General features: G+C 38.1%; 1 protein-coding gene across 10 annotated transcripts in view; it reads left to right on the forward strand.

The window, feature by feature from the left end:
• The window catches only part of Btrc (beta-transducin repeat containing E3 ubiquitin protein ligase), a 175,440-nt gene that overhangs the window by 94,344 nt on the left and 66,890 nt on the right, over positions 1-14,206 (forward strand). For 8 of the 10 annotated variants that reach the window (XM_038347901.1, XM_038347910.1, XM_038347952.1 and 5 more), the window contains one exon: positions 7,357-7,434. The exons of the other annotated variants lie outside the window; for them this stretch is intronic. In XM_038347901.1, the coding sequence (XP_038203829.1) occupies positions 7,357-7,434 (78 nt within the window). The remainder of the gene's footprint in view (positions 1-7,356; positions 7,435-14,206) is intronic. 10 annotated transcript variants of the gene reach the window in all.

Below are 14,206 nucleotides of genomic sequence, written 5' to 3' on the forward strand. Positions count from 1 at the left end.
CTTCTAATTTAACATATAAACACACACACACACACATACACACACACACACACACACACACACACACACACACACACACACACACACACACCCTAGCATAAGTGTAATTGGTTGAAAGGCAACCATCTATTTAGGGAATTGTTCTAAATACTAAATGTGTCCATGTGTTTTTGACGTGACATATTTGTAATATTTCTGAATACAGAAAGCATTTTCTGTGTTAGCTGTAGGTATCAAAGCAGTTTCTTTGAAGACTTTGTGCTGTGCAGATTCTGGCTTGTGAGGTAACGACAAGTGTTTGCCTGCATAGACAATATATTTTTCCCCCTGAGGTCCCCACACACCTAGTTTCCCTCAAGCTCATCATCTCTGTCAGGTTAATCAATAGGCACCGTATGGCAGAGGGTCAGTAATCAGTGTCATCGTGCCTTTAAATCGTGTTGAAAATTTGCTTAAAGCCTGGGCCAATTAACATCGAGATGATGAATGGATGGGAAGATGGGAAGAGCCTGCCGCTCAGGGGCTTTGTGAGGAGGAGATGCTCAGCTGTTGAGCAGCAGACACCAGCGAATAAAATCAGCCATTCATGTGAGCTCAGTCCACCCACTCTTAATGATAATGTCAATCTAGCAAAATATATACACATTGGAGTTGTCATGAGTTCATAAATCAAAGGAGTTTGTCAAAGGCATTCAGATTAACGAGGCAGCAGCAATAACAAGTCAAATTTGCATAGAGAATTGCTTGAATCTCAGTAAATTATGATCCTGTTTTTCATTTGATTATTTGCTAATGTCTCAAGAGGGAGAATGATTATATTAGCATGCAAAATCTCCTCCAGAAGTAGAAATCTGAGGTATAGAAGACCAGCACACTATGACAATTAATCAGTTTCTGCATACTAGCATAAATGCACAAGGCCCAGAAATGAACTTCTTTTTTATTATTATTTCTCCTTGCTACTGATCCAAATGGTTCAGCTTGACAGAGACTTTATATTGCTTTAACAGTGTTCTGAATTGTGCCTGCAGGCAAGACATAGTTATGCAGCTATAACCAACCTATCCATCTGCCAACCAGATTGGAATTCTCCTATCCAGGGCTTCCATTAACCCCCACTGACAGCTCCAAACAGGATTAAGAATTTGGAAGCATAAAAAATAGTTGTTCTTTGCAAATACATACAGTCCCTTTGCATTTTGAGAAAGGCTGCATTTGTAGTATTTTTATAATTAGTGTCAGACGATGTAGCAGGGGGAGAAACCTACTTGGCAGGTTTTTTGACTTCTGTCATAGGGAGTAAGGCAGTACTGATGGCCATTCTCTCCCAGTGTGTGCTTCCCATTCTATCTGGTTCCTACCACTGTTTTGGATCTGTACACTGTTGAAAAATAACACTCCTTGAAAACTTGGACTGGGGCGCTATAGAAGTTTAACGCTGTGTGCAGACTTTGTTTGATGTGGCTGTCGTTTAATAGAGTGTGCCAAATGGTAAAGTTGCCAGAGAAGCATTGTCTACGGAACCATGCCAGAGAGGATTATTTTATGAAGACACTTCAGGTCTTCCCTAAAATCAAATCCTTTAATAGGAATTTCCAATAAGCCTTCTAAGTCTATACTTCTTTCATTTATCCCAGGAAGATTAAGATTAATTAAATTTGCTCAAATACACACACAGAGTGCTGGTAAGGTTTTGTGGGGTTTTGTTTGTTTGCTTGGTTTTTGTTCGTTTTGTTTTGTCTTTGGTGATAGGGTCTTACTCTGTAGCACTGGCTGGCCTGGAACTCACTGTGTAGACTAGGCTGGCCTTGAACTTTCATTGATCTTCCTGTGTTTGCCTCCCAAGTATAAGGATTATAGGCATTATTAGGCTGGCTCTCTCTCTCTCCTTCCTCCTCCTCCCTCTCTCTCTTCTCTCTTTCTCTCTCTCTCTCTCTCTGTATGTATGTGTGTGTGATGTCACTTTTCACTAAAGAGTTTTTATTCTTTATGTAGCTAAATTACCTTTTAACCTTGTAAAAGAATAACTTCTGTTTTTATAAATGGGAAATCATGTGCATTTGGAGGTTAAAGTTACTGCCAAGACACAGAACAAGTTAATGGGAAAAAGTATTGCTCCAGTTGCTTGCAAAGCTCATTACATAATTTTGCAGCTAGTTATTAGAAATTAGTCTTAGGTTCTTTTTTTTTTTTCATGTGTATTTGCCATTCTACATGATAGTGAACAATAGGGTTTTGGCTTTAGGGTTTCTCTGTATAACAGCCCTACTTGTCCTGGAACTAGCTCTTGTAGACCAGGCTGGCCTCGAACTCACAGAGATCTGCCTGCCTCTGCCTCCTTAGTGCTGGGATTAAAGGCGTGCAACACCACCACCTGGCTCTGACTTTATTTTTTTAATTGCTTCTTTAGTGTTTGTGCATATGGGCAAACTTGTGCATGCCATGATGAATAAATATAGGTCAGAAGACAACTTTTGGGTGGTTCTTCCCTGCCGTCTTGTAGTGTCTGGGGATTGAACTCAGATCATCCATGTTCGAGTATCTCTACCTTATTAGCTATCTCTCTGGCCTAGATTCCACTTTTAAAGGGTTCAAACTCAGTGTTAACATCCACCGAAATCTACCTGCTTTTCTAAGACAATAACTATCTGAGTGGTAAAATCATCTTAATTATTCCAATGAAAACTTTAAAACATTGGGACTAGATATATGACAGTGGTTAAGAGCATTCTGGCTATTCTTTCAGAGGACCCGATTTTGATTCCCAGCACCCATACTGTGGCTTGTAGCCTTCTGTAATTCCAGTCCCACGAGATCCAACATCCTCTTCTGTCCTCCATGGGTACCAGGCATAAACATTGCAGAGGAAAAATACCCATACACGTTAAATAAATAATTATAAAAATAGAAAATAATTATAAAAAATTTTAAAAAGTGGAAAAACATTGCTTCTAGTTTTTAAACTTGTTTTACTTTAAGTGATGTCTATTCAAACTAGTTCAGGCTGTGCCTCACCATTCAATCTTGAAAAAGATGCTGGTCTTGCTTGTTTTTATTTTTTTGTTGTTGTTGTTGTTTGTTTGTTTGTTTTTTGAGACAGTTTCTCTGCATTGGACAGGAACTCACTTGTAAACCAGGCTGGCCTTGAACTCACATAGATCTGTCTCCCTCTGCCTCTGGAATGCTAGGATTAAAGTTGTGCATCACCATATGCCAATTGGGTCTTATTTATTTATTGAGCATCTAGCATCCCTGTTTTATGAAATATGAAGTACAAGACTTTACCAAGCATCCTTCCTTACTGATTAGTTGAGAGTAACAATGTATCTGAACACCAGATTATATGAATCAAGATAAAAATGGTAAGGAGTTTTCAGTAGAATAAGATGGAATGGTTATGTTGTTTCTTAGTGAAGATGACAGTTTAACCTCATCTTAAGGATATTGGAGCTTGAATAATTTTCTTGTGTTCATAATTGTCAGTCAAGCTAGAGTAGAATTGAGGAATCTTTCACTCGGATTCAATGTCATAAAACAAGTTTGTATGGCATATGAAGAGATTTGTTTGACAAAGGCAGAATATAATACAGTTGAGGGAAGTAACTGGATATATTATGTTTTAGAAGGACTCAAAAGTCAAACTGAAGGGTGTTTGGTTCTGGGAAAGTGTGTGTGTGTGTGTGTGTGTGTGTGTGTGTGTGTAGGTCAGTGAACAGCTTGAAGAGGCCAGTTCTCTTCCGTTAGAATGAGGAATTGGAAAAAATGGCCGGTCTTGGAGGAACGTCACAGCATAGGTTGAAGGCATATTCATACACAAATATGACATGGAGAACTGGAATGTGGCTCAGTGGTAGAGCACTTACCTAGCAACCTCCAGCACTAATAGAGGGTAGAGAGCTTCAACTCATGAGTGTAAGATATCAAATATGATATCAAGATATATAATATTGAAAAGTGCCAAATTGGAAATCAGTATTCAGAGACATTAATTCCACCAGGGAATGATAATCACCAACTTTTTGTAATGGTACTTTGGTTGATACTTGAATCAAGTTTTATTTTTTAATTGCATTTATTTCATTTTATTCTCTGTGTGTGGAGGCGGGGGGGTGGTGTTTAAAGTCTTATATACCATGATAGGCATATATCGAGGTCATAGGATAGCTTGCAAGAATTGATTATCATCCTACACCACATAGGTTTCAGGAATTGAATTCAGGTCATCAGTCTTGGTGACAAACATCTTTCACTGGGCCCTCTCATCAAACTTTGAATTGAGATTTTAATAGATCAAAAGATTAGGGGGAAAGGCTACTATTATATTGAGCAAATACAATTAGCAAAAGTGAACCAGGTGTGATGTTACACATTTGTAACTCAAGCACTTGGGAAATGAGAGGAATGAGATTTCAGGGTCATCATTGACTACATACTGAGTGTAGGGTCAGCCTGGACTATAGAACAAAGCTGTCTCAGAGAGAAAAAGAGCCAGGTATAGTGACATATACCTATAACCCTGGCAATTCAGGTTGAGGCAGGAGTATTGTCACACAAGATAGAGGCTGTTAAATAATGAGGCCCTGTCTGAGAGGAGGTAGGGGCATAGAGGAGGCGGAAGAGTGAAAGGGGGAGCAAAGAGAAAGAGAAGGTAGGGAGAGAAAAGAAAAGAAAGATGCGGGTAGGGAGAAGAAAAGGAATTCGCATTAGCAAAAACACAAGAATGAACAAGTACATTCTTATTTTGATGGGTGATAAATAATGCAATGCAAATGATGCAATGCTTTGTCAAGTTACACTGGCCAAATTACTAGCGTTGTAATGATTTAAGTTTGGGTCAATTATATAAGTACCAGGGAGCTATAAGAGGTTTGTTTTTATTTTTTGAAGCAGAATTTCTCTACTATATAGCTCTGGCTGTGCTGGAACTTGCTATGTAGATAAACTGGCCTGAGATCATAGATATCCACCTGCCTCTGCCACCCAAGTGCTGAGATCAAAGGTATGTGCCACCACGCCTGACTTAAAGGGTTTCTGAGTAGCAAAATAACCCTTTTAGCATGGCAGCTCTGACAGTAGTGTGTATGCTGTGTCAGGTACAGGCTGAAGCAAGGCTATCAGAGCTTGTCAAAAGTAAATATTGTTGGTCTGGACTAGAGGAGAGGCAGTTGGAATGCAGAAATAGTCTTGAGTATATTAAAATTGAATCAAAGGGGAAAAACTCTACTGGAAACTCAGATGTGCTGAAAACAAAAAAGTAATGGGTAAAATAATGAGTAATGGGAGCTTAAGTATGGGACCAAAAGGAAAGCTGGACCACCAGTGAGGAGCTGGTTATTTGCCAGATTTCTCCACTGTAGAGTTACTCTTTTTTTTTTCTTAAGTATCTTAGGGGGATACATTTGAAATTAATGTAACAGCCCTATTATTTATAAAAGGTTCACCTGCTACTTTAGTAGCCCCTAGGTAATTCTCTCCTGTGTCAACTAGTTACCTTGAGTTTATTGCCTGTAACTTAACTTACTGGAGCAGTTGGGTACTTTTCTTGTTGGGATTCCTTCTCATAAAAGTTCATAAGTAATTGAACTCTTCTGGGTGTTAGTGGCCAGGTTTCTGAGGACCACCAAGGTGACCTATTAGGCTCATGTGACAATTTCTTCATTCGTTGTTACTCTCATGTTGGAGTGATTATTCATCTCTAATTTACTGACACTCCACATTTCTCCTTCAATATTAGCAACAACCAGTTCCTTGCCTCTTATAGCCTAATTACTTAGCATTACTACCTCTGTTTTATGTAACTGTTGTCCTGGGTTTTTCATTCTGGTTGGCTTTCTTTTAATGGGTTGGCCAAAATAAGTGTTTGGTTAATCTATCAAAAAAGAACTAACTCTGAACAATGTTTACAGGTTTTTCTTCCTTTTTCTCTTCTTAACTGCCAGGTAGTGGTGGCACATGCATGCCTTTAATCCCAGTACCCAGGAGGCAGAGGCAGGCAGATCTCTGTGAGTTTGAGGCCAGCCTGGTCTACAGGAGCCAGTTCCAGGACAGGCTCCAAAACCACAGAGAAACCATCTTGAAAAACAAAAACAAACAAAAAATTGTTCTTAACGATAACACCTAGCTTTAATCACAACACTCTGGCAGAGACAGGCAGATCTTCACAAATCTTCTACATAGTGAGTTCTAGGCCAGCCAGTGCTGCAGAGTGAGACCCTGTCTCAAAAACAACAGTACCTGGTTTCCTCATTTGTAGTACTCTATAGTCATTAACTCAACTATTTCTCCCTACTCCTTGAGCAGTTTCATTCCTTTCTTTTCTCCCAAAACAGAATATATTTTATGTTGATTTACAGCACAGTGGCGATTAAATAATAATTTTATACATGTATGAAATTTTCCAGATAAATTCATATTTAGATTCAGGAAATATGTCCTAAATGTAAAAATAAAGTAACTCCAGTTAGAATGTGATGGTTTTATATAATGTAATAAATTTGTCAGCTGTGAACTGTAATCTATTACTGTTAATTGAGAATTGAAATAAATGTAATTGGGATTTTCTGTGTTTGTGTTGTAAATGGTTAACATTTGTTGTCCTTGTTTTGTTTGTTAGAGAGGGTCTCATTAGACAGATGAGGATGACCTCAAACTTGAAACTCCAGAGAATCTCCTGCCTGTCTCCCAAGTGCTGTGATTAAAGGCATAAGCTACCATACTCAACTGATTTTGAACACTTTTGAATTTGCTTTTAATTTAATTGTTTCTCCTTGGTATATAAAAATCCCATTGACGTTTTAGGATCTTGTAGCTACTATTTGAAGTAATAGTGACAAGTAAATGGACCCTGATCTTAAATCCTAGAGTAAATATTACTTGTGTTAATAAGAATTACACTGCTTTTGTGTAAAAAAGAAAATCAAATGTGAGGTGAGAACAAGAGATTGATCCTTCTAAGAGTTCAGACTAAGTATCAAACAGTCACAGTAGTTGAAGATTGATTACATAAAAGAGAAAATAATAATCATGGCTTAAATTGTCATCAGCTAAATGTGACCTAGGACTTCCTTATCAGCCCAGTGTCAAAGTCTGATAAACTAGACTTCTAGTCAATGTGATTCTTCTGGGTAGTGCTTAAACAGACAGAATACCTCCACCCAGATCCCAACGTGAATTTATTTATATACATGGGCATATGGTTTCCTTTACATGTGTGTATGTCTGTATGTATATAAATCTTCAAATGCATAAATATACATGGTGTTCTCGCTTACAGAATTAGAAATGTAATTCAGTTTACTCCCACAGAATAAGACTGAAGATAATGAGAACTGAATTAAAGCTTACTTTCTTTCACAGAATTCCTCAGAGAGAGAAGACTGTAATAATGGCGAACCCCCTAGGAAGATAATACCAGAGAAGAATTCACTTAGACAGGTATGAAATTCAGTCTTACTTAAAATAAAAAGCTTCCAACAACAAAGCGAAAGACAGGAAACCCTGACTATGGTTCTTTACACAGTGGAGTTTAAATACGAGCCCGTGTTCTGAAGTTGGTCTGCCATAGCCATCAGTTTCAGTCAGGTAATATACTCCTCAGTCACTTAAATGTCCTGGGTGGAGCCGGGCGGCGGTGGCACACGCCTTTAATCCCAGCACTTGGAGGCAGAGGCAGGAGAATCTTTTTGAGTTTGTGGCTAGTCTGATCTACAGAGTGAGTTCCAGGACAGCCAGAACTACACAGAAAACCCTGTCTCCAAAAACAAAAGAAAACAAAACAACAACAACAAAAAATGATATTCTGGATGCAAAAGTACAAGGCAGTCTGTATATATAGTAAATATTTAAATTAAAGAGGTCTTGTTTCAGCAAGATGACCTTAAGTACCTTATGGAATGGTCATGGAATAGTTAACACTAATATTTCTCAGTAAAGATTATTTATACATTTTAGTTTTAAATTAAATAGCTCATTAAATAACCCAGGCTAGAAGGCTTGATGTTATAGGCCTCCCAACTCAGCATCCTGAGTCCTGGGATTATAAGCCTGTACCTCAAGCCTGGCCAACATTCATCATACATTTAAATAGTAGTAGTAGTAGTAGTAGTAGTAGTAGTAGTAGTAGTACCTCAAGCCTGGCCAACATTCATCATACATTTAAATAGTAGTAGTAGTAGTAGTAGTAGTAGTAGTAATAATAATAATAATAATAATAATACAGTTCTGTAACAAAGGTAGTTTCTTTTAGTTTGAATTTGTATTGTTTTGTTTTGTTTCTAGAAGTGAAGTCCACTATAGATGGTTACTTTAAAATCTTTTTTGTGGGGCTAGAGCTATGGCTCGGTGTTTAAAGTACTTGCTATGAAAACATGAGGACCAGAGTTCAGATCCCTATAACCCATGAGCGTGATAGGCCGCCTGTAATCCAGCACTGTGAAGGCAGAGAGACGGGATCCCAGGAGGGAATCTCAATGAATAAGGTGCAGAGTGATTGAGGACCACTGCATACATGCACACATGCTTGCATAATACACACACGGGGGAAAAAAGAGAAAACTTTAAACCCCTTTTCCTCAGGCTTCTATGCCCTGCTTCCCAGTGGTAATGTATTTTACTTGTGAAAGTTCAGTATTAACAACTTTTAAAAAGATGTATTTATTTGTTATACAGTATTCCACCTGAACTTATGCCTGCAGGCCAGAAGAGGGCACCAGATCTTGTTACAAGCCACCATGTGGTTGCTGAGAGTTGAACTCAGGACCTTTGGAAGAGCAGCCAGTGCTCTTAACCGCTGAGCCATCTCTCCAGCCCATGATTTTTTTTTTAATTAAAATATCCAAAATAGTGACTGAAAACAAGTCCTCACTACTGTAACCTGTTAATACTTCATTATTTACTAGAAACAGAATAAGTCATTAGATTATTTATTAATTATAGCTAGAAAATAAGTGTCACAGTCATTTTTAGTATCAAATTGTATAAAATTAGTACCAACAGTAATACAAATAATTTTAATTTGTTGTGTTTATGGCCTTGTTTTAGGACACGGGAGAGCAGTGATGTGGGTTTTTGATGGATACCCACAATGAACATATTTATTTCCTTTAATCCTGTGACAACCCTGCTGAGTTGGTAGATATATGACTTCCAATTTACTGATGAAACTAATGGAAGCTTGAAGAGCTTAGGCTTGATCAGAACTGCTCATTGATTTGGAACTTGGACCTTAATATTTCCAAAAAATTTCTACTTCTGCCTCCAGAGTCCAGTTTTCATAGCTTTAACCTGAAGGAAAGCGCTTCAAAGCGCCACAGTCATTTTCATGTAGTGCGTGTTAGCTCTTTTCTGGATAGGCACTTTCCCATTTTTTATAAAAATAATTGTTTTAAATAGAATTGAGTCAATATAGAAAACTTTCAAACAAACAAACAAATTGATGTTGAAATGATCAGTTTAATTATTTGGAGATAGATACCAGATCTGTATGCTGACTGATCAGAGCACTGTTGAGTAAGGTAAACTTGGAGATGGAGACCCTGCCCACTGTACAGACGCAGCTGTCAGAAGACAGTGATACGACAGAAAGTTTTGGCAACTTTATTTAAGCTAACAAACGAATTTTCACTCTGCAAAGTTATAAATTAATTTTAATAGGCTGATCCAGATGGTCCATTTGGAAAATGGATAGGCTGATCTGTTGAAAATTAAACTAAATTTATCTCTCTCATACTTCAAACTGAAGCAAGAGAGAGAATCGTGCCTATTAAGTCCAGCACATACAGATGGACCAGCAGGTCACACATGGGACTAATCTGATTCATTTTAAAAATAAATGCATACATTATTGAATCATTTTCTTCTTGCAAGATCTGTTGTGTGCAGTATTTGAAAGAGATTTAATTTTTTTCCCGATGCTCTTTTAGCAGGTTCTCTTCACTCCCTCCACTTTAACTCCCCCCCATTTCTTCAGAATGATTTTTCTAATATCTGCCATTCAGGGTTGAGAGCCAAGCTCTGGAGATTAATTAGGTCATGAGGCTTTCCCCCCTCCCTTCTTTATAAAGGGTTTTATCTCCATTTTCTTTGTGAAGAGCATGAACTCAGTGTTCTTGGAAAGAGAAATGGCCTTTAGAATTAGGGAAGTAGGAGATCCTCCTGGGGCCTTCGGAGCCTTTTAGCTTCTGGGTGTAAAAACAGCCCCATGAATGCAGATTTGTAAATTTATTGCAGTGCCATCTGGTTTTTTGCTTGAACCAGATTACTGTTGGCTTGTGTCTGTCTATTGTGGTGGTCACTCCCTAGGAGCTTGCCCTCTCAATCTTGGGAAAGAGTGATGAATAGCAGGGGTCAATAGAAGCGGGTCACAGGGCAGCTGTCCAGGACTGCCCTGAACTTGATTACCCCACTGCTGTTTTCCTCTTTCAATCTAGTGCATAATACACAAGCTGCTTAAACTCCTCTTTTTCTCTGTTGCATTTGACAATAAGGAAATGCCATTTGCTATTTTGTTTGCCTATTGTCATGATCTATAGATAAAAAGATGTCAAGGCCAGTCAATCTAAAGTGAGTGTTTGCTTCATGGGGGCCAGTCTCTTCAGTTGAAATTAATGCGATTTAAGAAACCTCTTACCCTTAAATATAAAAAAATTCATTTGTACTCTAACAACCTAATATAGTGATAACTAAATCTTATAGTTTATATCATTTATTCTCAGGCAAAGGCTTGCCACTGTTGATGGGACATGGCCACTAATATTAATTTGAAAAGCTGTTTTACTATTGGAGGAGCTGAAAAAAGGGTTATCACTATAACTGTTAGAGACATTAAAAGAATATTAGAATATTATAAATAACTTGGTGCCAAAAATTGACTAGATAAAATTGGCAGATTTTTTGAAAATACAGCTTACAAAGTTAGCACAGGTAAAAGAAAGTTATGTCTATTAAATATAATATCTTCGTTATCAAAATGTTCATGTGGTTTCACTGGTGAATTAAAAACCATTTAAAACAGAAATAATAGCAATCTTGTACTACAAACCCTCTCTTAAAACACAAAAGGAAAGACTCCTTGGGGCCTGTGCTTTAAGACTACCATAATAACACTTTGAAAACTTGACAGAGAAATTACCAGAAATAGTGAAGGAGAAAGTTGTGAAACAACTCCTTTTGTCATCATTTGGCATTAAGTATGAACTTTTAAAAAGTGCAACATAGATACAATTTTTTTCTGCTTTTACTCCTAAACTGTGAAGCTATAGAAACCATAACCACTGTTTTATATTTCGTGTGTGATGGGGGTGGCCAGAGAAGATAGTGAAAGTGTTCTTTACTTTTTGAAAATGTAGCATTACCACATGCATCTCTTGTTTGTTCACATTGGGGCTAATAGGGTCTGTCACTTCTCCTTTTCTCAGTAATTGAGTAAATTGACTGCTGCCTAATTCTTCTCCCGTCCTCCACCCCTTTTGTGTGTGTGTCCATCCTGAGAACTTGGGCAGTGATAAATAAAGCATTGAGTGGAGCGCTCTCAGCTCTTTGAAAGCAGCATGATGCCAGCCCTCTAGTTATATTTCTTTAAGTGTTTACATTTTCCTGTATTCTTTCTCTTGTGTAGCTGGAACCCTGGGGATGCAAAGCCATGAGAGAGGCCAAGAAGCTAACAAAGTAGCTGTCTCCCTTGTTAGCTTGTTCCTTTATTCTTTAAAAACAAGATAAAAACCATCTGGCTCAGGGCATTCCATTTTCCTCCCCTGTGCACCTCTATAGATGGCAACTTCACCTGCAGTGAGGGTTTACATTGATTAGGGAGGGAGCAGTAATTCAAGCTTCCATCGTCTTAGAGGATACTTTGCAGTCTGTAAAGGTGCTGACCCACTGAGTTAAGCTGTCAAGGGACGATAAAAAAGTACCTTCATCCCGGGAGGTAACAGCTGCCAGGTTTTCAACACCTTCAAGACTGCTGGAAAAAAAAATGTCAGCCAAAAGAAAAATGAATCTGTTATCATCTTCTGTTAATGACTGGGCCGTACAAAAGGAACGTGGATCTTTTGGAAAAATAAGTAACTGTTACCCTTGCCTGAGATTTTTCTTCTCCCTACATTGTTATAAACATCACCGTGGAGGAACGTAAAGTTAAAAGAGCCAATCGAAACATGGATGGGCTTGGCTCCTTTCTACAGTTGGGCAAGTAGGAAGAAGATACACCTCACAGACATAGAAAATGACATCAGAGTGTATATTAGCAAAACAGCAACAAAAAGTCATTCATAAACCAATAAGCTGAGAGAAGACATACGGTGTTCTGTTCTTTGGAGGACAGTTTGTTTTCAGGCAGCATCCAGATGGGGAAATACCACAACATTGCTTTTTAAAGAGTCACTTCTCCCTAAAAGAAAGGAATGAAGCCTCACAGAATTCACAGAGCCAGTGTTTGAGTATGATGGCATTCTCTTCTTTCTGATTTGATTAATGAGGGGAAAGGTTTAATGAAGTCCCTGCTATCAGGCAGGCAGTTTTTTCTTCTATTTGTTTTAGGTTAGTCATTTTAATTGTATTGAGTAATTAGAAGGTACACACAGCCAAGGGAGCTTTGTTCTGATAATTGCTCAAGAAAGCCCATTCCCTATCTGCTGTTGCTTTGTGTTAAGGCACTTCTCCCTCTAGTGGCAATAGTTAGCACTTTGGCTTGGCAGTAGGCAAGGTGTAATTGCAACATGACAAACTATGCTTAAGGGACTTTCTTGTAAATAGTTTAGGGTTCAGCATTATTTTATTATATATGTGTGTTTTACCCTTTAAAACTTCCTACCTCCTCTTTATTCCTGAAGTGCTTTGGGCTTTGAGTGGGGGGAAAAATTGCCTGAGATGTTTATTAAAAATAAAAAACAATGCATTCTGGGTAATGTTTTGCAGCTTGACTTAATTTTAGTCATCTGTTTTAATTACCTATTTATAAAAATGCTTTTGCATTTGTAGACATTATTTAATACTTTGGAAGAAGCACCTCATTTGAAATAAATAAATAAATTGTACATATTTTAAATAGTCTATGTAAAAGATCTTAAAGGTAATTAATGTAGGTCTCTTAAGTAAGACAAAAGTGATCTTTCTGAATCTCATGAAGTGATTTGTTTCTATAACTTCCCACTTGTGCTGAATTCTTCAGAGTCTAATAACATTTGGGGGGGGGCGGCGACAACAAAAACACCCCAGCATGGTTTGGCAATTTGTGCCTAGCTACAAAAATCCTTCTTCAAAAAGAAGCAATTTAATAACCAGCTTTCTTAAAATTACTTTGAGAAAAGAAGACCGTATAGGGTTAGTGCTTTGTTTCCTTTTATTTCAGTGTAATCATTCTTTGATAAATTGTGTAATCACTGACTTAGTAGAAAACATATTATTGAACTCCTGGGTTGTAATGACCATAAAAAGTGTATTTTCATATAGAGAGTTGAGATACTGTGAATAAATTATAAAGGAAATAGCTTATATGCTGGTCAAAGTCCATATGGGCCCAATTCATTTTGTTTTCAGTGCTTAATCTGAATGCATCATTTTTAAGAAGGAATAAAAGGGGAAAAGGAGGGGAGGATAGAAAGCCTATTGTGCCCAGCTGCACACATTCTAAGTCTCTTCTTAGGTCAACATGGAAGGAAAGCAGTTAGAGCAGAGGTTCTCAACCTGTGGCTCGTGACCCCTTTGAGGAATCAGTTGACCCTTTCACAGGGGTCACATGTCAGATTACGTTATAATTCATAACAGCAAAATTACAGTTATGAAGTAGCAACAAATAGAATGTTCTGGTTGAGGAACTGTAGTAAAGGGCGGCCACAGTCAGAAGGGTGAGAAGCACTGAGTTAGAGCTTTGTGTCTTCGGTTGGGATTCGGTAGAGTCTGGGTGGCGTTTGGGAGGCCCAGTCCCAGCTTCCCTGGAGTTGTTTTGTAATTTGATTTTTCTAGCCCATATTCTTGCCTGGGACATTATTTGATGTTACTATATATCTAAAGGTCCCTGTTTCCCCACCACACCCCCAGTCTCTAAGCATTTTCATTATACTTTATCTTGTTTTGCTATAGGGCTATGAACAGATTTCTTAAGCAGCCCTTTGCAAGGTTAAAGAATGCAGCCTGGTAACAAGTTTGTGTCCTTTTAAATATACGCCTTCCAGTGAATGAGGAGAAGCCTGGCAGTCAGTCCCTTTTAGTG

The sequence above is a fragment of the Arvicola amphibius genome, chromosome 1, assembly GCF_903992535.2.
Source record: "Arvicola amphibius chromosome 1, mArvAmp1.2, whole genome shotgun sequence".
In the NCBI taxonomy this organism is placed as follows: Eukaryota; Metazoa; Chordata; class Mammalia; order Rodentia; family Cricetidae; genus Arvicola; species Arvicola amphibius.